The sequence below is a fragment of the Ursus americanus genome, chromosome 16 (assembly GCF_024610735.1).
Source record: "Ursus americanus isolate L20-20 chromosome 16, mUrsAme1.1.p, whole genome shotgun sequence".
NCBI classification, from domain to species: Eukaryota; Metazoa; Chordata; class Mammalia; order Carnivora; family Ursidae; genus Ursus; species Ursus americanus.
The window spans coordinates 44,147,744-44,174,451 of NC_142142.1; the positions used below are offsets into that span (position 1 = coordinate 44,147,744).

The 26,708-nt window shown below is 54.6% G+C and overlaps 2 protein-coding genes across 2 annotated transcripts in view; one reads left to right on the forward strand and one right to left on the reverse strand.

Annotated features, from left to right (window-relative positions):
* The window catches only part of TMEM218 (transmembrane protein 218), a 30,359-nt gene extending 21,689 nt beyond the window's left edge, over nt 1-8,670 (forward strand). Inside the window, exon 6 of the transcript XR_006779765.2 lies at nt 6,284-8,670. The gene's annotated coding sequence lies outside the window, so the exon portion shown is untranslated. The remainder of the gene's footprint in view (nt 1-6,283) is intronic.
* SLC37A2 (solute carrier family 37 member 2) lies at nt 380-23,436 on the reverse strand. The gene is made up of 18 exons (XM_087868319.1): nt 22,941-23,436; nt 11,421-11,502; nt 10,856-10,949; nt 10,648-10,726; nt 9,485-9,620; nt 8,951-9,027; nt 7,902-8,068; nt 7,298-7,341; nt 6,847-6,999; nt 6,415-6,505; nt 4,950-5,012; nt 4,521-4,606; nt 3,970-4,018; nt 3,696-3,769; nt 3,353-3,431; nt 3,113-3,210; nt 2,747-2,811; nt 380-938 (listed from the first exon to the last, which is right to left on the reverse strand). Exons 1-18 carry the CDS (start codon nt 22,997-22,999, stop codon nt 923-925), a joined length of 1,512 nt encoding a protein of 503 aa, XP_087724445.1. The 5' UTR covers nt 23,000-23,436; the 3' UTR covers nt 380-922.
* Nucleotides 23,437-26,708: the final 3,272 nt, after the last annotated feature.

The following is a 26,708-nucleotide window of genomic DNA, read 5'->3' on the forward strand; positions in this document are numbered from 1 at the left end:
GGCCGCAGAGAGCTCCGGGCCACTGACCACGGAACTCGGGCCTGCAGGAGCCAGGCGGCCTTTCTTCTCGCTAGGCTCATCACCCTGGGGCCTGTGCTCAGGGCTAAGTCCTTCCTCCGTGCCCACTATCTACCCCGTTCCCAGAGCAGAGCTAGCGTGCAGTGAGCGCTCGGTCATCACTGGCACGTGTGGTTTTAGTTAGGCCTGCCCCACTCCCGGTACTGTCCTGGGGACACAGAGGGCTGGGATGAGACTGGGGCCAGGGAGGCCCTCACGCTCCAGGGCGGCCCAGCCCCAGGCCCAAGAGTGATGCCTCCCTAACATAATGTTTGTCCCGTAGGCACCTCCCCTGCCTCTCCCTGGTCCTGGCCCTGGAGGATACAGCGATAACACTTTAATTGACTCGGGTCAGGAGTCAGAAAGAGGATCCAGTGCAGGGTAGAAGAGGTTCCAACATGGGAAATACACGAGAAAACCGGCTCGCGGGCAAAGGAAGGAAGCGAGGCTGGGCGGCTCAGAAATAGGGTCAGAAATGCACCGAGAGGTACAGGCTGATCACTGAGGTGCAAATTCCACGTGGGAAGGAGAGACACATCTTTGCCGGGTCTTGGCCCACGTCAAGCCCCTGCCTTCTGTCTTGGAATCTGAACAAGCAAGAGTCTGAGCATGTCCTTTCCTTACGGAGCTGGAGACACTACTCAGCTCTGATTCCCGCCACTTCTGCTTGCAGCTTCCAGAGCTCAGGGCCGTGAGTCCTGCATTCCTCATGTTGGCAGTCCCTTCCCGCGGAGAACCTCCCAGCCCCCCAGCGGTCCTGTCAGCCCCTCTGTGGCAGGTTCCATTGTGTTGCCCCCCGTGCGGGGGCCGGGGGAGCACTTTGGAATCAGCTGGGACCCTCCGTGCTTCTCTTCCAAAGAGGGCTTCATATCTCTTTGTACCTGCAGGAGGGGAGAGAGGCAGGGAAGGGAAAGTAAGACACAGACAGGTTCATAAGCTTCCGCCCCAGTGGTGGGGACAGGGAAGGCAGGTGTGTAGGGTCTCTTAATAATTGCCTCTCATCCCTGTTCTCTGTCATTAGGGCTCCCTTTCTCCCCTTCAGCGGCAAGTAGCAAGCCAGGATGATACCGAAAACCTTGTCATGTTGGTACCACATCTGCTGGTTTGACAACCCGGGGGTCACAGACCCCATCCTGTCTCAGCCTCAGATCACCTTGTCAGGCGCTTAGGGATGCGCACCCCACGTTATGCACATAGGCCTGTGGAGGCTCAGAGGATATGCCCACGGTCTTATGAATGCAAGTGAGCTGAGAAGTCAGGATTGCCCAGGGATTTCTGGTTCTAGGCCCAATGCTCCCCCTCCCCTAGCAAGTTCCTCTGCTCCCCACACACCGGCCTTCCTCAGAGGCAGCCCAGCTCAGGCTGGCAGGAGGACAGAGAAAAGCAGGCCCCCCACACAGGGTTCAAATTTAGGCTCTGCTGAAGGCCTCAGGCCCATTCCCTGAGTTCTGAGCCTCTGTTCTCTCACCTGTAGATGACAGAACCAACCTCTCAGGGTTGCTGAGAGGTAAGCGCTGTGTCTGAAGGCACTCAATTCCAGGAGCAGACGCTGACTAAATATTCATCCCCCCCCTGCTGCTTTTCTTCCCCTCCCAGTCTCCCCTCAGGCCTGGCCCAGGAAGGCAGGCAGGAGGAGCACCAGTCCTCCTCAGGGCAGGTGGGGTGGACACTCTGCTTAGGCCTCCTGCTCTCAATTTTTCTCCCCCTGATCCTAGAAGACGCCATCCTTCAGGGGAAGAGCTTCCCCGATATGGTGCTGGTCACCATGACCCCAGGGGCCTCTCCCACACGTTTACCATCCAGGACCAGGTCCACGGCTCCGGCCAGCTCCCCATTAGCCAGAGTCTCCTGCTCAGAAGGAGAGCCAGAAAGGCCAGAGACAGCATCACCCTCAGCACCAGTACACAGCCCAGCCTCTTGCTGGCTCTGCCTCGGCCACTAACCTATCTGTGTGGCCTCCACACCCACCACCACTGGGCAACAGACAGAGGACACAGCAGCCAGCCACCGGGGCTTGATTTGAATTTCATCCCAGAGGCTTTGATTGGTCGTTGTTTTGTCTGTACACCCCAGACAGAGGGGCCAGATGATCCTGGCTTCTGAACTTGAGGCACATAGGGCTCAGAGTCTGAGTTCAGAGGGAAAATGATTGCCCTGGATCCTGCCTCTGTCCTAGGGGTACAGCCAAAGCCCTGCCACTCCCCCTAAGGAGAAGAGTCTGCCAACCTCTGTGGCAGCTCGGGCTCCTTAGGAAACACTTCCCAAGCACCATGCTCTGCTCGGGGGAGAGTCTTCGGAGCTGGCCCCCAAGAAAAAAGAGAAAGTTGGAAAAAAATCATATTGGAGGAGAGAGGATTTGCATGCAGGCCCCACTCTAACAGCACACGTGCCACCGACTTGAAGAAAATACTCACAGTCATGGGACTTGAGGAAAATACTACCGTGGGTGGGTTAGGGCCAAGCTAGAGCTATGGAGACATATGAGGACAACAGAGGACACATCAGCGGGGTTGGGGGTGGGGGTGGGGGGCATGGAGCCCCTCCCGGGTCCGGCCCCAGTCTGCGCCACAGGGGGGCTCAGACCCCAGTCTGCACCACAGGGCGGCTCAGACTGAGCGCAGAGCAAGTGAGCACTGGTTTTTCACTCCTGTGAGAAGAGAGGTGGGGCTAAGCTGTCTGGAGGACTCACCCTCTGTCTCTGCTCAGGGATGACTTCCAGGCTATGATCTCTTTGTACACCAACCGGCAGAGGAGCTGTGGGGAGTTGGAGGCACAGAGGGAGGGGAGGGCGACATTAGCATTGACCACATGGTCAGTCCCCAGTGCCGGGTGACGGGGGGGGGGGGGGGGGGCTCCAGGAGGGAGGGTCATGGGCACACAGTTTCATTTGGCGGGAGTTCACCCACGGGAAGAAAGTGGTTCTCAGGGTAGGACAGCTGTTCTCATTGTCCCAGAGCCCCTCGTGGCCAATGCTTTGGACCTCCAGGGGTCCAGCCTGCACGACAGGCCGTTCGCCCGCACCAATACCCATCTGTGTACCCCCGAGAACTCGTACCAAGCAGGCCAGAATGTCGGCGGAGATGAGCATGTAGAAGACATTGTTCCAGCCCGTGGGGGAAATCAGCCCGGCCAGCAGAGGCCCCAGGGCCGCACCTGTGCAGAACACAGCGTCAGAGAAGGGCCCCCAACAAGGGGCCCTAACCTCCCTGCCCACCCCAGGGCAGCTTTCCGAGAAGTGTGCCCAAGGCAAGGCTCGGGGCTCAGCTGCCAGGGCCCCAAAGCTGGAGTCGCAGACCTATGGACCCCGTGCCGTCGATGATGGCCGTGACCGTGGAGAGCGCCTTTGCATTGCCCTTCAGGCTCTGATGAGTTCCCTGGGGAGAGAGAACGGAGTGGGGAGACCCAACCCGAGAGGCAGCACCAGGACTGGGCTGGGGCTAACTTGGGGAAAGGCAGCAACTGGGGCTTGGAGTCGAGAGGAAAGGGGGTGCCAATGGCAGATTCTGAAGAGCTTTGAGGACCTCCTATACCAGAATCTCTGTGCTTCAGGGAGGGGATGTAGGGTATTGGACCTGGAGACCCCAGGCCCTGACCAAATGCCCAGAGTCATCCCCGACTCAGGAGGGCAGCCTGCTTACCAGGTCAGCAGAGACCGCAGTGGTGATGAGCGCGTAAGGGCCGTTGACCAGGGCCCCACAGATGATCAGCATTACTGGGGCAGTGACAAAGACAGCTGGTTAGGGATGAGGGGCCACCTCCAGCCCCAGCCCCAAAGCAGGTGAGCCCTCCCAGGCATCAGGCTGAGAACCTCCACTTCTTTGTGCCTCCCACCAATGCCCCCAAGGCAGCTTCCTGGGCCCCCAAGGCAATGCTCTTCCTGTGTGTGGGCCGGACTTGCAGCCACCCCCTCACCTATGGAGTTGGTAATCCCGTTCTGACCAATGTAGTTATACAGGAACATCTGAGAGAGGAAAAGGGAGCGGCAGGGTCACACCCAGGCCTCCCCCTGGGCTGCCTGGGTTAGACTGGAGCCCAGAAGTCTGGCACACCCTCTCCTGCCGGGGAACCCCAGAGGCCACCTTACTTGTTTTTCTTCTCAAACCCAGACCTCTTGGTCTTTAATGGTCCCTGGGATGGAGGGTCTAAGATGTGGGAAGCTATTGTTTCCTATTTCTCAAAAAGGCTTTTCTCCTATCTAACCTTAATTTCTTCTTTCCTGGGCCAGGAAGTTTAGCAGCTGGCCTCCCCCTTCTCCACCAAGGCCAAACCCTTGCTAACCCCTTCCCAGAATTCTCAGTCTGAATCTCTGTTCTGTGCCACCCCTGGCTTCTCCCCCAGCATGCACATGGAGGTACACGCTCGCGGAGACAGACGTGTGCATAAACGCGCAGGTGCGCACACATTTCAGCAGCCCGCACAGGTACATACGAGCATGCGCACTTTGCTCTTGCGCGTATACGCACCATGGGGGCGGCCAGGATCAGCATGATGCAGCAGGTGGTGGCCCTGCCATTGGTGTAGTCGGAGATGAGCCCCGCCATGATGCCGCCTAGAACACAAAGCAGCTCACACACCGCTGCTCCAGGTGTGAGCACGGCCTCCCGCTAGCGTGGCACCCCGAGCTTTGCCCCATCACTCTAGCCCACACTAGCCTGGGCCTGGGCATCCAGAGCTAGCGAGCTTCTCCCTCTGAAGCCCTCCCTGCACCCACTGCTTTATGGGAAGATCAAACACGAGGGTCAACTCTCTCAGGGCTCCCGAGCTGGGCGGGAGCCCTTTTTTTCTCTGATGCCACCTGCCCAGGTATGTCACATTGGACCTGTCCCTTCCTTCTCTACCCCCACAAAAGAAAGGGGGAATACTGCCTAGGGCAGCATGGGGCAGGGCCTCACCCATGATGCCACCAACATCGAAGAGGGTAGACAGGTCCCCAGCCTGTTTGGCACTGAAGTGAGCTGCGGAAAACAAATATGTGGTCAGACCTGGGGGCTCAGAGCAAACGTCGTGGAATGCCACGGCCAGAAAAAGCCCTACAGAGCATCTGACCCAGTCCCACTGCCTCTAGTTTCAGAGGAAGGAGCGAGGACCCATGGGAAGCCGTTGGCCAGGGTCACAAGTAAATCTGCAGGAGTCTGATGCCCTTTCTGCCCTCCACCCCATCCTGTACTTCCTTCTCCCCTTGCAGGTTGGCTCTGACCTCTCAGAAAAGCCATCCCCCGAAAGCACGGGGGTCTGGCGCAGAAGAACCCTGTCCCACTGGGCCACCTTGGCCCGGAGGCGGGGGGAGGGGGCCCAGCTGCTCTCATGCAGGAGCAGCTCAGCCAGCCCGGTTCATGTTCTGCTCCCGAGCTCCTGGCCAGCCTCCACCAGAAGCCCCCGCACCCATGTGAGGTCTCTGCTAATAGAGCCAGGAAGGAGACTCACAGGCGGATGGGGACCTCAGGTCCCAGGCCCTGTCCTTGGATTAGAAAAAGGAAGGTCCAGAAGCTGGAACTGTAGCCTAACCCTCAGGGTTGACTCATACTCTGAAGTCGGCACCAAGGCCACACAACAAAGAGTCCCAGTGTCCACAGAGCTTGCCTGGTGCACTCCCTCTATCTTTGAGAGAGGCCCTGCGATGGGGCTGTTGGGCAAGTTATGGGCTGGGATTTGGTCTTGCGTAATCCCCACAGCATCCTGTTTAGAGCAAGTACAGAGCATGCAAAGCAGCCTTGCCCTCCCACAGGGCTTGGAGGGAACAGCACAGCCCCGGGGCGGAGGGCTTGGGCCCTGGCAGAGCTCGGAGGGCAGGGGCGGGCGGGGGAGAGTGGGCCCAGAAGGAGGGCAGTGCCGCTGACCCAGGCACCAGGCATCAATCCCGGGAGCCTCCTGGCAGCCCCTGGGGAAAGGAGAGCAGTGGTCACTACCAGGCTTCAAGGCAGTGGGGTAGTTCACCAGGCCGTCTTCCCGGGGGTGGGGGAGGCATTCAAAGGCAGACCTGTCCCCACACCATCCAGTCCCTCTCATCTACGAGCCAGACAGGCTGGAGGGGGGTACTCCTATACTCAAGGCTGGAGAAGAAGTTAGGAAGGGTTACAGAACACAGCTTTGAGTTCCTAACCCCCAACTCTGGACCAAGAGAAGAAAGGTGGCTGGAATCGGGGTCTATGAAGTAGTGTGCAAGGTCTAACTTCCAACTAAAAACTAAATAAACAAAAATTTTTTATAGAGTCTCCCTTTTCCCTAGGAGAGGTTCCGCAGATATCGTGACTGTATCTGGAATCCCGTGCGTCACGTGACAGATTTCCTCTTCCCATCAGAGGTGGCCCTGGCCTCCTCAGAGACCCCGTGCTCCCCTCTTCTTCCCCTCAGACTTACCCACGTTGAAGATGTAGAGGGGCAGCCAGTAGAGGAAGGTGTAGCTGACCAGCTTGGCGAAGAGCAGACACAAGGAGAACTCGACCACACCCTGGAGAGCACGACAGAGGGTGTGATGGAAAGGCACGCAAGATATCCTTGGCCAGGGGGAGCCCCAGGAGTGGCTCAGCACTCCCCGCTCCGCCACCACCAACCGCACAAAGCAACCTCAAGGACATCTCCAGTCGCGATCAAAGCCATGTGCCTGTGTTCAAACGCTGTGTCCAGACAAGCCTCCCATGTTTCCCTTCCCAAGTTGGCTACTCCCCCAAAGCACCTCATAGAAAGACATTCTGGAAGCCATCGATCACCCGGAGCATCCCCCCCATCTCCTGACATCCAGCAGGGACACCTAGAGAGCTCTCGCTTCCCTCCGTTCCCCAGACTTCTCACTGGTATCCGGAGCGCCCCCAGGAAGCTGATGGCGGCGGGCTGCACACTTGGCTCCTTGGAGCACCTGGCCGCGCTCTCCAGGCTGCTCTCCTTGTTAGTGCAGGGACCGTTGCCAAGGTCCTCAGCGTTGTCCTGGTTCTGTTCCAGCCCATCCTGAACAGAGAGGAGCCCTGGCTGTGGGCACAGCCAAGGACCACCGCCCACCAGCTGGGGGGGTCACCCGCGTGAGAGGTAGAGGCTCCCAGGCTGGAGGGGTTATGCGCCCCCCTCCAGGACCAAACTACCGTCCTGCCAGGTCCACTCAGGCTATCGGGGAGCCCGCCCAAGGCCCTGACATTGACCTTGTGCTGTAACTGCGGCCACATGGATCCCTCCTCCCACCCCCTCGTCCTCTCTGGGACCTGCCCCTGCGGATGGAGTAGCAGGGCAGGGGGCGGGCTGGGGGGCTCACACTCGTGTGGTGCTGGGGAGCCGTGCAGTCCACATCTTCTGGGTCTGAAAAAAAACCAACCTTCTAAGAAGCTTCCCAGCAGGCCAGGCCTCACCCGCTAAATTAATGGCCAGTCCACTTCCCAGCACGAGGGAGCCTGGAACCTGGGCTCGGGAGGCACTTTCCAGGCCTGGCTGCCCTAACAATCTGTCACCAGGGTCATCAACTGCTTTGTGGACTTTCATTCCCTGGCTGCAAAGTGGCCACACTGCCGGGCTGCACTGTCTCCCGAGGCCATCAGGGAATGCAGAGGAGGACAGCGGGTGAGGAGGGTCCCGTCCCCTCCGCCCACCCCTGCTCACACTTGCTGAGCACAGCCACGGGCCAGGCGTCCCGACTGCACAGTTCACTGAGCCCTTAACCAGCCCTAGCTAGTAGAGGCTATTCTTCGGTTACAAATGAGAAAACTGAGGCCCAGAGGGGCTGCTTGCTCCAGGCCACACACGGGTCCTCTGGCTCCGTGACCAGTAATCCTCGCCCTCGAGCCAGCTGCCTTCTCCCAGACCCCAAGAGGAGAAGGGGGAGCTCAGTTCTGAGCCCCATAGGGAGGGAGGGGTCCACTCACATTCGATGAGAAAGAGGAAGGTGATGACACCCATGGCGGCTGTGACGGCGCCAGGCGCCACAAACGACAGGCCCCACTGCTCATTCACCCAGACACCAGCGATCAGGGAGCCCAGGATGTTGCCCACGGATGTGTGTGAGTTCCAGATGCCCATGATGAGGCCCCGCCTGGAGGGGAGGGAGGAAGGGTAGGGAAGAAAAGGGGAGAAGAAAAAAAAAAAGTCAAAAGAGAAGCACAGGGTTCATTACAACTGCCCTGGCCAAGTGCAAAAAGCTGGCTGCCTCCAGCCTCCAAGCCCAAAGACAACCAGTCAGGGAGGTGCGGGAGGGCTGGCCTGGTGCCAAGCGGGTGACAGCAAGGCCTGGGGTCCCACTCCCCTCAGCCAGCAACAGGAGCCGGCTCACCCAGGCCTTCCAGACGGAGCTCTCCCCACCCTGAGGACATCCAGCCCCACCCCTCTTCCCTCCATGGCTGCTGCTCTAAACCACTGGTCCTCAACCAAGGCCACCCTGCCTCCAGGGGACAGAGGCACGGTCTGGAGACTTTCAACTGTCCCCGCTCCAGGTATCGTACTGGCGTCTAGTGGGCAGAAGCTGCTGAACACCCTGCCAGTGTAAGGTTAGCCCCACGGCAAGAACGATCCGGCCCCAAATGTCCAGGAGGGCTGAGCTGGAGGAACCCTGCTCGAAAGTGACTTTTTTTTTTTTTTTTTGCACAAAAGCCAGTTTAAGTACAAAATAATAATAATAATAAAGTTTTATAGGCTTCATTTTTGTCTTCATGCAAAATGGAAATCCATCTTTTATGAGGAAAATATGTAACTAAGGTGGCCTGTTTTATGGACTAAAACCGTATCCATGAGAAAATCAGTAATGCTTTTCAGTCACTAAAACACTTAACTAAACGTGAAAGTCAGCAAGACGGACACAAGTTTCTAACCTTTCACCCTGAAATTATACTAGGGGCCGTGAGTGACCGCCTCACTGCCCACAGCCCTCCCAGACTACCTCCCCCTCCTCCTCCCGCTCCTCCTCTCTCTCCACACTCACTTTCCCTTCCCGAACCAGTTGCCAACGCAGGTCACCACAGAGGGCCAGCCTGTGGTCTGGACAAGTCCGTTGCAGATCTGCAGGGAGACTGGAGGTAAGTGGGACAGGCCTGGGCCATGCCGCAAAGTCCCTGTGCCCCCTCCCGGGCTGCGGGGCCCTCCACAGCCCACGCTACAAGCACCCCCTTCACACACACACACACACACACACACACACACACACACACACACACATACCCTAATGCCACGAGCCGATTTCTCCTCTGGCCCAAGAGCCTTCCTGCAGAGACCGAGGCCCTCAGGCGTTCTCAGGGACCTCAGGGTAGTGCCCTTACCCAGCAAGCAAATGCCTGATCTGCATGATGGGGAGAAGTGGGAAGAAGGGCCCCGAAGCTTAACAGGGGAGCACTGGGCTGGGAAGGGGTTATGCACGGCCCAATTCTGCTGTGACCTGGGGTGGCTGGGAAGGACTAGCGGCCTCCACAATCCTTCCCACGATGGAGCAGCGGTCTGAGTGCAAGACGGAGGCTCGTACCTGGATGAGCACAAAGTACCAGAGCATGTGGATGTTCCAGAAGTATCCCAGGCCAAAGAGCGAGGTGAAAAGGCCACTGAGCAGCATTCCAGCTGAAAGGTAGTAACGGAGGGGGAGCCGCTCCCCAAAAATCCCGCTGGAGAAGAGAGGTGGATTTGTGGTTGATCACCAGCTGCGTCCTCAGCTCAGCCCCCTGCTACCTCCCCCAGCGCACCACTGAGCCAGTGACCCCAGGCCCGAGTGACCACCGATGACCTCTGTGCTGCCTGCCACCTGCCAGGGAGGCCCTTGGGGCTGCACTCACTGGACTTCGCTGCCTTCGTTGCCGCTGCTGAACATGCTCCTTGCAATGATCTCTCCTTGGCCTCCTCACCCCCTGCCCTTGGCTGACGGCTCCCTCTCCCTGACTTTCCCTGGGGCACAGTCCCTTGCATCAGTTTTATGGCTCTAACTACCACCTCCATGTTACACAGCTCCAACCGGGTATCTCCCATCCTGATCTCCCCCTGCAGGATCACACCCAGAGGCCTTCCAGACATCTGAACTTGGTTGCCCCAAAACACGTGCAGCTCAGCACTCTAAGACTGAACTCCCCCTCCTCCTTCCCCACTCAGTCCCTTGGCGTGCGCCCCTCCTCTGAGTGAAGGCAGCACCGCCATCCTGTCACTGAGCCACCACACTGGTTTGGACCCAGCTGCTGCTGAACCGGGCACCTCCGTGAGGCTGTGAGCTGTTGGGAGGCAGTACCCTGCCTTCTTCACCTTTGGTTCCTGGCAACAGACACCAGGCTGGCTACGCCAAAGCCATGCTTGCTGGGCTAGTTTAGGCCCCGGAGAGGATGGCGGGTTTCCTAGCTATCTCTGCGTCCAGGGCCACCCATGAAGGATCCCCGTTCAGAGACAAACCATATTCCAGCCATACCACCGCCACTGTCGTCTGACAGAACAGCCTCCGAGGGGGCATCCAGGGAAGGCTTTCCAGGGAAAGAAGCTGCTAGGAACGGGAGTCTGCCAGCAGAAGGCGTAGGCCGAGCGGCCGCGGGAAGGAAAGGAGAATGGCCAGGGGCTGGTGGTGTGTGCCCTCGTCTTGGCCTCCTATCCACCTGGGCGAGCCAGCAGCTCTGGGCCACCCCACTCTGGGACAGTTCCAGGCCCGGCCCTTACCTGATGAACATGCCGATGGCGTAGGCCACAAGGAAGGCGTTGTCCACGGCCCCCAGTAACTCCTTGTAGTTGTTCTTATCTGGGAACAGATGGGAGAGACAGAGCTGGTGCTTGGCTGCCCCTGCAAGAAGCCCTTTCTGGCCCCAGACAACCTCTTCCTGGGGCGGGGAAGTGACCGGTGGGGAAGAGCAGCGTGCCCCGTTCCTACCAAATGGAGCCCAGTCACACCACGTCGTGTCATTGAGACTGTGGCTGTCGTTGACGGGCTTGACCAGCTCCGAGCAGTTCTGGTGCAGACGGCTCTGAAGAGGCAAGAGGGTGCACAGGTCAGGGGTCATCTCCCGGCGTCAGAGCCCACTCAGCCCAGAGACGAGCAAACACTCTCCCCCCTCCCCGCCAACCACATCAGCACCACTGCCTGCCTGCCGGACTCCGTGCTCCTTCCTCTGGCATTTCCTCCTGCAGAAAGTGGCTACGGGGGCAAGTGGCCGCGTGAGACCCTCAGTGAAGGGCAAGGGGAGTCTGAATAAAGCCTGTACAGCCCAGGGTCCCTGCCCTCCCGTTCCAGCCACAGCCGGCAACACTGCTGTCAAAAGGAGCACCTCGGGAAAGTTCTCTAGGAAGAACGACTACTAAAAGGGGGGCTCGGCCATGTGAAGGCGTCGTCTCCATGGCTACAGTTAAGGAATGAGTTGCAGACCGTTCTCCTAGAATTTATTTCTGCGGGGGCCCGGCCTCTCCTGCCTTCTTCCTTGCCGCCAGGCCAGCCTCACCTTGACAACGCTGATGGGCTTCCTGGACATGTGATAACAGGTGTAGATGAAGAAGGTGAGCAGGAGGATGAAGCCTCGGAACCTGCAGGACGAGGCAGGCGTCTGGCTTAGCGGGAAGCCACCCCAGTGGGAGCTCAGGCGCAGGACCCCACGGGGCTCACTCTGCAACCCCAGGGCCTCAGCACCACCGACGCTTGCACTCAGGGTCCCCACCAGACACAGGTTCCTTGGGACAGAGAGGCCAAGGGGAGGGTCGGAGCAGATGCCCGGAGGCCAGGGGGCTCAGAGGGCCCTGTCTCTCTGGTCCCAATGCCTGAGGCCTTCCAGCAGAGCTAGCCAGCCCCCTAGACAACACAAATTATGCCCCCCGCCTCCCCGACCGCTCTCGTCACCTCCCATCACCTCTACTGTCCTGTGACCCCAATGAGGTCAGGACGCCCCTGTGTGGGCCCGTGTACGCTGTGGAGACAGGGTAGCAGCCAAGCAGAATTGTTTTTAAAATACCAGAAATGGTGGGGGCAAGTGGGGGGCTGCCACGTCCGAAGGGTCTGTCTCTAACGTGAACTCACTACTCCTCTTAAGCCTCCAACATGACAGGCACGGCAGCTGTGGCAGCCCAGCGAGGGCAGAGCCCAGACGCTGCTGGAAATGTAGCAACAGCGGGAAAGTGGAGGCCGGAATCCACATCATCTTCCCAGGCCCCGTCTGGTCCATCCCACTGGACAGAAGGGTCATTCTTTCCATCTGCGGCTCACACATCCCATGTGCCCTCTCCTTCCCCCACTTCTCACCCCAAGGACCGGTCTGGGATGGAAAGAACAGTTCAACCAGGCACCACTCAAGTATCCTCCCCACGGCCGGCCCCTGCCCTTCTCCGAGGGTCTGGGGGAAGGGCCTCGATGCCCTCCTGAGTCAGAGTCTGCTTCCCCAGCACGGCGTCAGCTGAGCTGAGTCAGCAGCTGGCCGCCGGGAAGCACATGGAAAATAGACCTCAAAATGGAGCCACAACCCAGGAGAAAGGGGCAGGCATTAGGAAAGATCCGGAGCCTTGGGTTATTCAAGATCTCATGGCGAAGGATGGGGAAGGGGAGGAGGGGCCCTGAAGCCTTTTCCATCCCTCAGCTCCATGAAGCTAAGGGGCAGGACATGGGAGGCTCAGTCTGCCCTCTTTAGGGCTCTGCCTCCGAACCCCAAACTCGCTTCCCCCAAATGTGTCATGAAGGCTACCACTGGTGAAATACAGGGGAACTGCAGAAGAGCCTGCTTTTAGCTTCTTCCTTCACCCCAGACTTGAGCTTCCTACCTGGGTTCCCTGACTCCCCTCTCTCCACGACCTCACGGTCACCTTCTGAAGAGAACCAAGTCACACACGCCCCCCCTCCGTTCCATGGCTTAATATTTCTCCAGTGGCTCTCCATGCTGTTAAGAATGAAGTTCCAACTATTCAGCCTGGATTTTACGCTCGTCTACGAACAGGGCCCTCTGGCCACCAGTTCCCAAGGGCGCATGGATGGATCCCAGAGGACCTCCAGGGACTGGAGTTCTCCAGGGAACGTGGGGTCACTCTGAGTGACTGTCACGGTGACTGACATCAGAAAGCTTAGTGGCAATAATATTTCCGGGTCCCACCCATCAGCATATGGCTCACGCCTCCAGTTTGGGGACTTGTAGAATCTGGGGGAAATTCTCTCAGGGGATTTGAAGAGGGTGCCTGGCTGGCCTTCCTCAAAGAGTAATGGCTGAAAGGAAACTATGGCCCAACAGATAGCTGGTCCAGTGCCCTGTCTGGGAAGCACCCAGGGCAGGAAAAAGCTCAGTGTTTTGAGGGATGCCTCGAACGTATCAGGTAACCAAACACGAGTTCCTCAATCTTTTTTCCCTCTGGTTTCCTCAGCAGTTGCACGTGGATGAGGGCACCAAGGGCATCTCTCTCAAGGATAGGTGAACCCAATAGGACTCTCCCCCTAGTCCCCAGGTGCCTGTTGAGCCATCTTTAAGACCCCCAGGGACTCAGCAGAGCCCAGTGTGGCTGCTACATGGACGCAGCTACATGGAGACAAATCCGATTTCCTCTGCGTCTGACAGATCCCTGAAGCCCGCTGAGGGCCCAGCTCTGCCTGTTCTCCCGTGACGGGCCCAGCAGTGAGGAAGACCTTTGCCAGCCACCGAGCCTGGTGTCGCCCGGGAAGCCCTCCCAGGAGCTGGTCAGAGCCAACGAGGAACCCAGCGATCTAGTACCATTCCCAGCCACCCTACTCCTCCCAAACGCCCTCCCCACCTCCACTCTGCTTCAACCCAGAGCCTGCAATGAGATGGAGCAGAGACTCTGGCCTGCTGGGGCCTGCCCAGATGCTCCCTCGGGAGCAGATAAGGAGGGTCAGCAGGGGCCCACACAAGTATCCTGACCTGTGAGATTCCAGCCTTGCCTTCCTCCAGGGGCCCGGCCTGCCCTTTCCCCCAGCTCTGACCCCAACCTCCAGTAGAAAACCTGACACCCAAGACAGCAGAAGAGTCATGATTCAGGGGTGGGGGGCGTGGGTAGGGGGGCAGGTGTGATGTCAGGCCTGGCATCCGTGCCCTCTGGGACTTCCTCCCTGGACTCCAGAGAGGCGCGGGGAGGAGCTCAGAGTCCCATGGCTAGCTGGGCAGGGCGCCCTTGGAGCCAGGCCTCCCGTTCGTCCAATTCACTTCCCATTCCACAGTCTTCTTTCCATTCCATTCCACTTTGGCAGCTATTCTGAGAAAAAGGCCAAGGTGCCACCATTCAAAGGGGACTGGGGTCATTGATCAGACGGAGGGCTGAACTAAGCTGACCAAAGGCTGCCGGACTCAGAGTCTGTCACAGGAAAGACAGCTGAGGGGCTCCTGGGCGTGTGGAACCACAGGTTTCACTTCCCTTCTCATGAGTGCTTTCTTCAGAGTCAAGAGGCCCCGGGAAGGGAGCAGGGGACATCTACACAGTGGGCCCGGGGGGCTGTGAGGGGAGGGATGGCAGCCCGGGTGCTGGGTCAGGCTGGGCTGACAGGCCAGGGACGATGAGGCCCCCAGACGGTTTCCGGTGAGGCCGGCTGCCCCATGACCCTCTAAATCTTTATTAGCAGAAAGTGGCACTTCTTACAGTCCCAACCTCCCCTGACCCAACACTGGTTACTCAGTAACCAAGTTAGATAGAGAGGCGAACTAGCTATCTCTTAACTACTAGTGGACAGTCCAACTAGCGACCTTATTAAGACTTGGCACTGGGACTTCTTCTGAGATAAGGACAAGGATCCATGTGTCCCAAAGCAGCAACGGGTTAAAAACAAACAAAAACCCCATAGGACCTATTACCACCCAGTACACCCACCAAAAACTATAGGAAACAGCACAGGAGGGGGACGCTGGCCTTAGGAGGTGGTGGAAAGAAGCCCCCTTTCCCCAGTGGCTACGAGGTCAACCCCAGTACTTGCTTCCTTGCTTTGCAACCACATTGCTACCCTCCCCACCCCCCGTAAGGCCACTGGGGACTTAGGCTCCCTCATCAGCCATCCCCTACGTCCCCATGCATGAACCAGGGGCTGCTAGCAGATGTCTAGGGCTGCTCAGGTAGCCAGGTGACGGGCTGGCTGCGGCTGCAGGTGAGCTTGGCACTGGCCCTGAGGAAATGGGACTCAGTGGCCTATCCTTGGAGGTGCTTGTTCTGGGACTCCGCAGATCTGGAAAGGATAGAGGCTGGGAACAGTAAGAACCGGGCCAGTGGCAAGACTGCCACCACCACCACCCCCTACCCCCCCCACCCCCCACCCCCGCCAAATCCTCCACGGCCCCTGGGAGACATCCCGGTAGCAAGAGGCCAGCCTGGAAAAGACGCCACAGGGCTGAGGCCAGAGCCAGGGCTTCAGCACACAGGATGGGACGGGGCAGGCCACGTCTGGGAGGGCCCAAAGCCCTCTTGGGGCAGAAAGCCAGCCCAAGGAATCCTCTACTTGTTACCCTTCCTCCAGCTGGGACTCAGGAGTTTGCTCAGAGTGATCAACCTGACTCAGAGCTTGGTCCCAAGATCCTTTCCAGCAAAGGGAGCAATTGGCAGGTGGCCACAAGAAGCCCAGGACTTTATAGGATAAATGAGTAGATAAGATCATGATCACTTTCAGGAAAGAGGAAAGCTTGGAGAAGGAGGTTCTGTAAGGGAACTCTGAGTGCTCAGCTGGAATGAAAAGACGTGGCTTTCAGCGACAGCGTAATGTTTTGCTCAGGCAACTGGAAACCTCTGGAAGAGTCTGAGAGTTAGAAGGGTTTGGAAGAGGTGGTCAACGCTATGCAAACAGCACAGACGGAAATGTGCTGAGGATGGCAGAGCGGGGGTCCCACCCAGCAAGGTAAGATGATGGTCTGCCCCTCGAGAGTCTCTAGAAGCCCAGCCCATGCCTCACCCTCATCCACCCCTGGCCCTGAGCGTGAAGGATCCAGGGTACGAGGCATGAGCCAGGGGCCAAGAGGAGAGCAGCAGCACTGCCCCCCACAACACACATACCAACTCAGGGACAGTCAGATGGGGGGGTGGGTCGTGGGCTTCAGAGCCTCTGTCCCTGGTGTCTGTCCTCCATTCTGCTGTTACTTTGGGATAACTCCGCTCCAACCTCAGCACTCAGTTTGAGTGGAAGCAGTAAGGCCTTGACCAGCCACATCAACCATTCCAGACCCATCCACGGGCCCTAAGTCAGATACCCTCCCCAAAGCCAAGGGAGGTATGAGTCTGCTCTGCAAGAAGGGAAAGAGGAAATGGCAGGGAGGAAGAGGAAGCAGAAGGCAGCTGGGGGGAAAGCAGCAGTCACGAGGGGGGGGAGGGGAGCACCACAGGGTCATATGCTCTGTGATGAGCTCTGACCCTGAGCAGACCAAAGGGTTGGGGGGCGGGGATAATAACGTGTCCCCCAGTTTCTCCTCTCGGCTTTCCAGTCCTTTCCAGAGCAGCCCCTCATCGCCACAGCTCATTTTAAGGAGCCCTTTTTGTCGCCCTTACCAAGCACTTGTTTGCAGTTCCCAGGAAAGTCAGACAAGACAAAGCTACTCAGGCAGCATCAGGGCCCCAGCAGAACAGGGATAAGAACATCAGACCAAAAGAGGCTGAGTCCTGCCGCTGACTGTGGCCTTGGGCAAGTTGTTGGACTCTCTAAGCCTCAGTTGGAAATTCTTTAATAAGATCATAAAGTCCTGCACGCAGGAGTTCGAGGATTGGGTAAGCTATAGCAGGGGAGGAGCGAACAGCGGGGTCTTCTGGGTCCCCCGAGGGTGGGCGCTAGGATCTGGCAGCATGAGCCCTCGGCAGACTCTGGAAGGAGAGTCGTTTGTTCCAGCAGCAGCAGGCAGCCTGGGCCTTTCCAGCTCACGGGGGAAGATTAGGGTGTGGGGAAAACACAGTAATGTGGGAGTTCACAGCTCCTGCCTTCCTGCCTGCCCAAGGCCTTCCTTCCCCCTGATTCCTGCTCATCCAACCGGTCCCCCCTCCCACAGGCTCCTCTTCTTCTTTTCCTGAGTGCCTCTCCCTCTCAGGGCCCCAGGAAATGGGCCCAGCCCGGTAAGCAGCAGCCACAGTCATCTCTGGCGAGAGGCCCATGTTCCCAGCTGCCCCGAGACGGGCCCACGCAGACGCTAGGCCAGCAGGCGGGCACCGGCCAGGCCCAGGGCTGGGAGGACTCCCAGGCTGCAAAGGCGCTCTCCACCCCATCCTGACACAGAGGAGGAGGGCCAGGAGTGACATCTCCCCGGGCAGAAACCTCTCAGGCTCTGGCTCTTGCTCGCACACTTCCGGCTGCCTGTCTCTGTCAGGCAGGTCCCCAGGGGCCGCTCCTCCCACAGCCCTCGCCCCGCCAGCTGCAGCTACATGGCTTCCGTCCCCAACACACCGGCTGTCGTCCCTTCTGTGCGCTGCTGGCTCCGTGGCCCCTGCTCAGAACACCTCCACCGAGTCCCAGGCTGCCTTTCCCTCCTCCTGGGGTGGGATCCCTCCCTCCGTCCACAGAAAGGCCCAAGCCCTTGGCGGTGACCAAGGACTAGCTGGAAGCTGGAAGCTGGCCGCTGGGCCTAGTGCTTTCCATATCTTCTCATTTCATTTCACCAAAACCCTGCGGTGTAGGCACAGTGTCACTTCCATTTTATAGACGAGGACGCGGAGCCTCAAAGGGATTGAGTGATGTGTGTGAGGCCCTGTGACGGCTCCCCTCCCACACTCGCAGCAGGAGGACGGCGGAGAGACCCCGGGCCTGGGCTCAGTCGTGTGCTAACTATGCGGGGCTGGACAAGCGACGAAACTTCTCTGTGCCTCGTTACACCACATGTGAGGCGGGGAAACAAATCATCGCCTTGCGGTGAACTACAAGTCAACAAGGTCTGGGGCAGAGCAGAAGCAGCGCGTAGAAGGATAGTCAATACTTCAGGCTTAGTCAGTGCTTCATAGGAGCCTGGCCCTGGTCTGAGTACTTGACACACTGCACCTCACGTAATGTTCCCAACAATCCCGTGAGGTAGGCAACGCTGGCAGCCCTGCTCGACAGAGCTCGGGGGGCCCAGCCTCCCGTGTCCTAGTCCAGGAAGGTCTCTCTAGGTCTGCTTTCCTCACTTCTGCCTAAATGCCCTCCCTGGGAGCACGCGGAGGCAGCAAGTCTGAGAAGAGTCTGATTCTTAGTTGCAAGAAGGCAGGACCAGGTCTTATTCACGACGGCAAGCCCCAGAGTTCCAAATAAGAATGTGTCTACAGTAGGCACCACATTCATGTTTAGGGTTTGGTAGGAGTCCGGACCTACACCCAGCAGGAAAGGAGGAAAAGGACACTTACTGAGGGCCCTGCCTCAGCCACGGAGAGTCAAGGGTGTTCGCATATCATGTTTATTCTCCAGAACCCACCTGATTTTTACCGACGGGGAAACCAAAGCTTAGAGAAGTTAACTGCACAAGGCATACAGTTGAAAGGATTTCAATCCAGATCAGTCTTAAATCTGGGAGATGCTGGAGAAAACGGTACAGAGCCGAAGTCATACTTTAAAAAGTGTGCACCATACTTTAAATGACGTGTGTGCTTGTAGAAAGCTGTGTTAGGTGTATTCATGAGCTCTTCTAAAATGCTGAGGTGGGACAGGCTGTTTATAATTATCTACCTTTCCCAACCCTACTTTCTCTAAAATAGAAGTTACTCTGGTTAAAGGGTATAATTAATATATATGAATGAAACTCTATTAGGAACAATAGTGGCAGACAGGTACCATTTGGCATACATAGTGATGAGATATGGGTTTTTTTAATAAGAAGAGAAAAAGAGAAGTTTTATCCTAAAGTAAAAGACCAGTCATTCCAGAATGAGAAAGAAGACAGCAGAGGACAAAACCTGAATGGATAAATTTATAGAAGGTTTGTGAAAAGAGAATTTGATTTGCTTTGGATTACAGTATGTGCAAATAATAAGTCTGAAAATAAGTAATTATGTTACAGTTTTGTCCAAATCTGGCTCAGTTTTAATTTTATTCATATTATTTTCAAAAAGAGCCTGTGGTTCCTTTAGTATCAAATATGTCAATGCAAAAGTAGAATTTGGTTTTCTCTCTGTTAAAGTGACAGAATTTTCTTGAATGTTGGTTATTGGTCTGCTCTTAAAGAGAGGTTGTAAATGTTACTCTTTTACCTCTCGGGTCATGTGCCTAGATGGCAAAAATCTGGTGTCTTACTGAATACTTTTCCATACTTTTTAAAACAAAGATTTTTAGGAAACAGCTAAGTTTCTTTACAATGTTACCTTCCATGCTTATTTTTTAAAGTATTATTGTCACTTTCAAATGGGTAGATAAGAACAGTTTCTTAGGCACTCAGGATAAGCATTCGAATGTCCTAACAACTTTTGATTTTTTGCCTTCCCCAAATCGAGTCCTAAATGCAAAATAAAATAAAACTTTCTGGACATCTTTCATACCTAAAACGACCAATGAGATATCCAAGAGGGCCCCTGGAAAATCTGCTTTTTCACTTTTTAAAAAGAAACGTGCTGCAAATCATTGGTTTTATTTGATATATTGCTATTGACCAACTGCATGGAAATAATTGTGAAATCAGAAGAGACACTCAGCCTCCTCTAGGTTAAATTTCTAAAGGTAAAATGTTATTATTTATATAAATATTTCACAAACTGTATGCTCCAGGAGATGTTCCTCCCGATTTCTCAGCGCCCTCTGGGTCCACAATCTCCTGCCACGTATCCACGCCCCGGCAGTGCTCTGCCTGACGGTAACAATACGGTGCGACCAGTCCCGATTATGGTTCTGATTTAAAATGTTACCTGGGCTGCAACCTTACTTCTTTAATTTGAACTGAGCATATTCTAGGTCAGTGGTTTTCCACTCGGGATGTACATCGGACCTTCCTATATGGAGTTTTATTAAAATACAGAGGTGTGGGGGCACCTGGCTGGCTCGATAGGACGAGCGTGTGACTCTTGATCTCGGGGTCGTGAGTTTGAGCCCCACGTGGGGTGTGGAGGTTACTTAAATAAAATACAGATGTGTAGGACTTACTGCAGTCTTACTGACTCTCCTGAGTTGATATTCTTGGTATACCCTTGGTATATTATATAAATTATATCTCGGGATTTTTAAATATCCCAAGATTTTTTTTCTCCATACAAATTGTGTTCATCCATTTTTATAAATCAAGATGTAACGTTCACCATCTTTGAATTTGAATTTTACCTTACTATGTTTCTAGACATTGGCTTGATTTTGTTTTGTATATCTCAGCAACAACCACATTTCCTAGTTAGCCACATTATTCTTGTCATGAATTCTCATCAGGTTGTCGTTCACTTTTGAAAATTACCATAATAAGCTAATTCATGCCTCTTTTGGTCTCTGTCACCTACAGACAGTGGCTTCGTTCTGATGCTTCTTCCCAAAGGCTCTGCGATCAGCTATAGGCCAAAAGTTTTATCTTTATCAACCGAGAGTTCTCAGAAAAGCACTGTACCAAGTACTTAGTCTTGGCTACAGGCCTCTCACGGTATTGCTTACGCGTCTTTAAGAACATATCAGCAGACTGAGTCAGGATTTCCAGAACTCTAGTGAGAAAGCAGACAGGTCTTTGACATTGCTAACCCAAGACTCAGTGGAATAAGAATCGCACAGGCCTAAGCGAACTGATGAGGGATGGCTGTCATTTACATTCAGAATATTATTGATGTTACAGTGTTCGATTTTCTGGAAATAATAAGGAAGCCCTTTTAGTTTTTTCAACCATGTACAACCCATAACAATTTAGTAGATTCTGGTTTTGTAAACTAAAACGAAACACTTGCAAATATCTTATTCTCCCCACCAGACCGCCCTACCCCCCAAATTCAGAAACTTTTGTTGAGTCTTCCCGCTTTTCACAGCAATATGGTTATTAGCAAAAGCTCAGTAAGAAACTGTTCTTTTGTTGTTGTTCTTTTTTAAGTGGGTTCCATGCCCAGTGTGGAGCCCAATGTGGGGCTCCAACTCACGACCACGAGATCAAGGCCTGAACCAAGATCAAGAGCCAGATGTTCAACTGACTAAGCCACCCAGGTGCCCTGTCTTTTTGTTGTTGTTGTTGTTAACACGGATGTAATTAGAAAAATTGATTATATAACCAAGGTCCTACGTGGAATGTCATATTTGACAATGATGATCATTCAATCAGATATAGCCAGCCCCTTTTAAGGAACTAAGTTTGACTGCACGGAGCCAATACTAATAAAACCCTCCCAAGAAAACTGGCTTACTGTGTTCCCTCATAGGCAAATAAGGAAGGTCATTCCCTGGCAGGCCCGGGACACTTAGGATATTTTGGGGACTTCAAGAAAAGAGGAATTTGCCCACAGCAGGTAAAACCTAGGGTGAAAACCAGTGTCTTGGCTTCCTAATCTCAAAACAGTAAATAATAAAGAATAATAAATAAAGGCTTTTCAAACTCCTGTCTAAGATTTCTTATGAAAACTTCCAGCGGAGCAACTTAACAAGGCCTATATCGTAGATTAACACTCTGGCTGTACCTACAGACATAATCAGATCAAATCTAATGAGACCGGCCTGATTTTGTGATCAGGAATAATCTTTGCAACTAATTTTGATCAAAACAGGGGAGACTTCAGAAAAAAAAAAAAGTTTCCCTGGGAAACTGTAAATTGTCTAGAGGACACCCCTCCAGTTATCAGATTCTAGCCTTTCCTTGACTCTGGGCTGTTTTATAAATCTTTGCAGTGGTAGGTAACTGATAAGTCATACAAGCCATGTGTATGAAATGACACTTTCAAATTAATAGTCTTTTCTCCCAACCTGTGGAAAAACCAGTTTTGTCTCCATATTCCTGATTTATAAATGGGCAAGTTCTTCAGGTTCTTTTTTAATTGTGGTAAAATATACATCACATGAACTTTACCATTTTTAAGTGTACAGGTCAGTGGCACGAAGTACCTTCGCACTGTCGTGCAGCCATTCCCACCAGCCATCCCCAGAACCTTCCATCTTCCCAAGCTGAAACTCCGTACCCATTAAGCAATCACCCCCTCTTCCCCCCTTCCTGGATTTTTTAACTGAGCATAACATTTTCTGCCTCTCTCATTATAAGCAAATAAAATCCTTAACACATGTTCATTGTTCTATCCTATCAGAGTCATGATTTCATCTTTTTGTGAAAAATATTTTAACAGCCCTAAACTGAAGAAGGATCAAATAAGTAATGCAAATGAGTGAAGAGGCTGGAAGTGACTGAGGTTGTCACCAGTGCGGGCTGTCCCCAACTGACAAGCATCCCAATGTGCCCAGGACGGAGGGGGTTGGGTACGTAGGATTTTCCGTCTTAAAACCAAAAAGTTGGTCATCTTAAGAGCACCCACCCTACCTAAAGGTGATCCTCAACCCCCAGTAATAGAATTTGGGAATTTAGGCCTGGTGTTGCTAAACCGTTTCTCAAGAGAAGCTGGGGTTCTGGCTATTTACGTTGAATTTTACCACTTGTCAATGATGGCAACTAACACGATGTTCAAAAAACACTGTGTGGACCAAGCAAACTACTCCCGCGTGTGGCCTCTGATGGAGAGGGAGCCGAAAGCCCTCCACCCCACCGCACCCCCCAACATGGTCAGGTGGAAGGCTACTGCAGAAGCCAGGGGACTCCTTGGTGGGCTGACGGTTCAGCCGAGGAGCAGCGGCAGCTCTGAAAGGTTATGTCCCTTGGGACCGAACCCCCTCTAGGTGAGGTCCCAGGACCACGGGGTTCTGGTCTCTGTATGATCCAAGGAGTAGGAGAGAACAAAAGGGACACTCAGCAACTCCAGCGGCCACTTTATCCGCCGCTCCACCCGCCCCTGGCCTCTGTTGCCCAGCATGCAAGCCGGGGTTCGGTGGGCCGTGCAAAGCGGGCTGTCCTCCGGCACCCGGCTGTCCCCCGGCCGACAGCCGGCGCTCCCGGCCCGCGGCGCTGCGGACCCGGCGGGGAGCTGCTCCGGGGTGCGGCGCGCCTCCCTCCCCCAGCCCGGCTCACCAGCTGTCCCTGGAGAAGGTGCGCAGGAACCAGACCCCCGGAGCCAAGGAAGACCGCATCGTGCCCGGCCGGTATCCGAAGCGGAGAGGGTGGCCGAAGGAGGGCGCGGAGCCGGCGCGTGTCCCTCGCTGGCAGTCGTCCGGGTTTAAATGCCCCGCGGCCCGGCCCGCCCCGGCTCGGCGGCCAGACGCCTGGAGCCCCCGCCCCCTTGCACCTGCAGGCCCTCGGGGTCGGACCCGGCGCAAACCGACCCGCCAACGTCCGGCACCTGCATGTTCTCGGGCTCGGCCTCCCGGCTAGACACCGGCGGCCCTCGCAGCTTCTGGGGGCTCCTCCCGCTTTGCACTTTCTGCCACTTCCCGCCTGGGTACCGAAAGCTGCGAGCGCAGACGAGTCAGCCCGCGGCGACCTTCCGTCCGCCCCGCAGCTGGTTCCTGCAGCGCCCTTCTGCCCGAGTAGGAGCGGCTCCTGACACACGCCGGGAAACCGAGGCACGCGGGGGGACCCGTACTGACATGACACTGATCTGAGAGCAGGTGCGCCCTCAGAGGACAGGAGGTTTTTCAGGGAGTTACACCATTGACCCAAACATATCTCTCACCCCAACAGGGGCTTCCTGTCCCACTCGGATTCCAGGCTCTGCCTTGAGCCAGACAGGACTCCACCACTCCCCCTCCCCAGGGAGACTGGCCTCCCTCTACTCTTGCAGGGACAACCTTGCAGCCATTCCTGCTCTCCCTTCTGGAGGCCAGCAGCCAGGCAGCAGTGAAGGAGCACCGAATTCTGTGCTCTTAAAAGTGTTCCTCAGGCCTCGAGCCTGAAGATTTCCAGGGTGTTTCCACCTATACAAAGAAGATACTGAGAGATCTCTGGATATGAACCCAAGGGTGAACTAGACGGGGCAAGACAGGAAGCATTGGCCTGGAGAATAAAGTTGTGAAGAGAACATAAAGTAGGAACGTGTCTGTGCAAATTGGTTTCCTCCCTCACACCACCCTGCCCCTAACTCCTAAGAGTGCTCAGGCCCTACGTGCAAGGTCAGAGAAATGGAGCAACAACTCCATCAAACAGGTCAGGGCCCAGAATCACGGGCTTGGCTGTCCCCAGCCCTGGGATCAAGCGTAAAGAGGGTAAGCAGTGCTGTAAGACCCCGTTAACGCCGGGCAGTCGGGGGGCAGAGGTCTGGTGGCAGAGGTGAAGACAACAAGCAGAGGTCAGGAGGTGAAGGGACAGAGGAAAGAAGGAGGAGATGGAAAGAAGGAGCCAGTGCTAGTTCAAGTGGTCACACGCCGAAGAAGAGCACAGAGAACAGCAGCTAGCTTGACCTGAATTCGGCCACTCACTGTGCCGAGATGTCCATTCATTTTCTTCTTACCAGTCAGTGAGGTGGGCATTAACCATCTAGGAAGTGTGAGTCTATGTCCTGGTTTACCTGGGACAATCCCAGGAGATACTTGCTGCCCCAGAATATATGATGGACCAGTTCTGGGGTCAGTAACACCCAATAGACATGAGGCCTGAAAGCCAGCAGGTGAAGGGGTAGAAAATAAACTAGAATAATCAGCTGAAATCCCCACGAAGACAGCTACTCGTTTCTCAGGTACTGAAGGGAAGGGTAAAGTTGAAAGCCAAATAAGCCAAATAAGCCAAGAAAGCCGCTGATGGGGAGGGGACCTGGACAGGAATGGAAGGGACCATCTCCAGGGCTCCAGACGGGCTACCCAGACTTCAGTAGCGTGGGACATCTGTGTGTCTATTTCCGACAGCAAGAAGTCAAGGAATAAGACCTACGACTGCTCGTTTCACAAGTCCCTCTGGAGACATTGTTTGTGCCTCGCAGGGGACGAGGCTTGTCTGGAACGCTCAGAGAGACCTTAACAATACGCCCTCCTGGTGGTATGGCGATTATTCATAGAGTGCCAACAAGCAGCTGGGAGCAGGGCCAGTCCTGACATAGTCTTCGCCTTGTTCCAGTTACTTCCTGTGAATTCCAGCCATATATCCCTGTTCAGGGGCCAGGATGGCAACAGCAACACTCTTACCAATGTTCCTTACTTGCTCCTGGGGGTGAGCTGGGCAATCTCTCTGCTTCCTGCCGCTTGGGGGAGTGACAAAGAGGAGGTTATGGCTCAGATATTCCTTTCACTCACCTACACCAGCTCTCTACTCTCGACTCACCTTCCTGTTATGTGGCCCCCCTTACACACACTCCCCAAACCCTGCAGGGTATGGACAGGTATCCGAAGGAAATAAGGAGGGAAGCGACGAGTTACTGACTCCGAGGCTAAAGGAAAAGCTCTTCAGTTCTCATTGTGGGTAGCCCTATCATTTGTCAAAAATACTTGCTATGCTTTAGTATCAGACACTTGTAGGACAGGAGCTGGCCCTTAATGGCCTTTTTGCCCATCAAATGCCAGTTCCTACTGCTAGGTGGGAGTTCCTAGTTCCTGCTGGTTCACTGATCACCCGCAGGACTTTCTGGGTAGCCAGGGATCTGTACAGACCCTTTTAGATATGGTAACAGTGTCCTCCCTATTTTTTTCCAAGGGACCCAGGGACCCAAAGGCTAGAGAAAGCCTATGAGAACGAGTGCCATGAGAATAAGCCGTTAGGCAACAGAACTGCAAAATCCCACCACACACACGAGCAGTATTCTCTGAATCCCTCTCCCTCCTCCCACTTCTGTCTTACTAAACAGAGAATGGCATATTTGTTGTGATAGAATCAAGAACCAGCCCCTTGATGAATGGGGTAGGAGTTGGGATATTAGAGGAAACAGAGATTCTTCAACCTTTTAAAGATTCAATTTCATATTAGGCTTTTTAATTAAGATGCTGAGTGTTGTAGTGAAAAGAACACAGGCTTTGAGGCCAAGCCCATCCCGACTCAGATACTACTACTTCTCTGAGTCTCAGTTCCTTCATCTGCAAAATGTGGGTAGTAACATCTGCCTTTGCAGGGTGGCTGTAAGAATTAAAACTTATACATATAAAACGTGCCTGCCCCGGCGCATCTGAGTGGCTCAGTCGGTTAAGCGCCTGACTCTTGTGTCCAACTCTTGGTTTTGGCTCACGTCGTGATCTCAGGGTCATGAGATCTAGCCCCTCCCTCCCCCAGCCCCATCGGACTCTACATTGGGCATGGAGTCTGCTTGAGATTCTCTCTCCCTCTCCCTCTGCCCCTCCTGCTCATGCTCTTTCTCTAAAACAAATAAATAAATAGTTTTTTTTTAAAAGTGCCTGGCCATATTAAGTAGGTTTGGAAGTGCAGCAATTATTATATGTGCATGAGATATTTACTACAATGGATAGACACCAATGGCCAATATAAATGATAACAAAGTATCGTGGTCAAGATTGGAGTCCTTAAAAAGTGCCAGTGAGTATAGCAGAATTGGTTTGAGCTGTATATCCTTAATATCCCGTGTGTATACGTGCATGTGTGGGTGTCTATGTATATATGACTTTACTCATTGAAGCTGTTGTACGCATCATGATAACACAGGTTGAATAATTTGGGGTTGACAAGATGGATGTATGGGTTGAGTAAGGTGTCATAAAAAATGAAAGAAGCTATTATTATTTCCAATAGGTCAGATGCTGACATTTCACTAAGAAGAATTGTTATTAAATTTCTTCCAGCCAACACAGTCAAAAGATAGATAAGCAAAGTGACCATGCATCCCAAAGGGTTTTGTTTCAGTGAAAGACAAAGAAAGTCCTAACCTTGATATAACTGGTCAAAAGCTTTACTCTATTCAAGGTAGGA

What these genes read in the sequence shown, in the direction of transcription:
- SLC37A2 (XM_087868319.1), bottom strand. Translation starts at nt 22,999, where the DNA reads ATGCGGTCTTCCTTGGCTCCGGGGGTCTGGTTCCTGCGCACCTTCTCC. An exon ending in CGGGATTACCAACTCCATAG is followed by an intron (nt 3,770 to 3,969) that starts GTGAGGGGGTGG and finishes TCACTGCCCCAG; the next exon opens with TAATGCTGATCATCTGTGGG. An exon ending in CCGACATTCTGGCCTGCTTG is followed by an intron (nt 2,812 to 3,112) that starts GTACGAGTTCTC and finishes AACTCCCCACAG; the next exon opens with CTCCTCTGCCGGTTGGTGTA.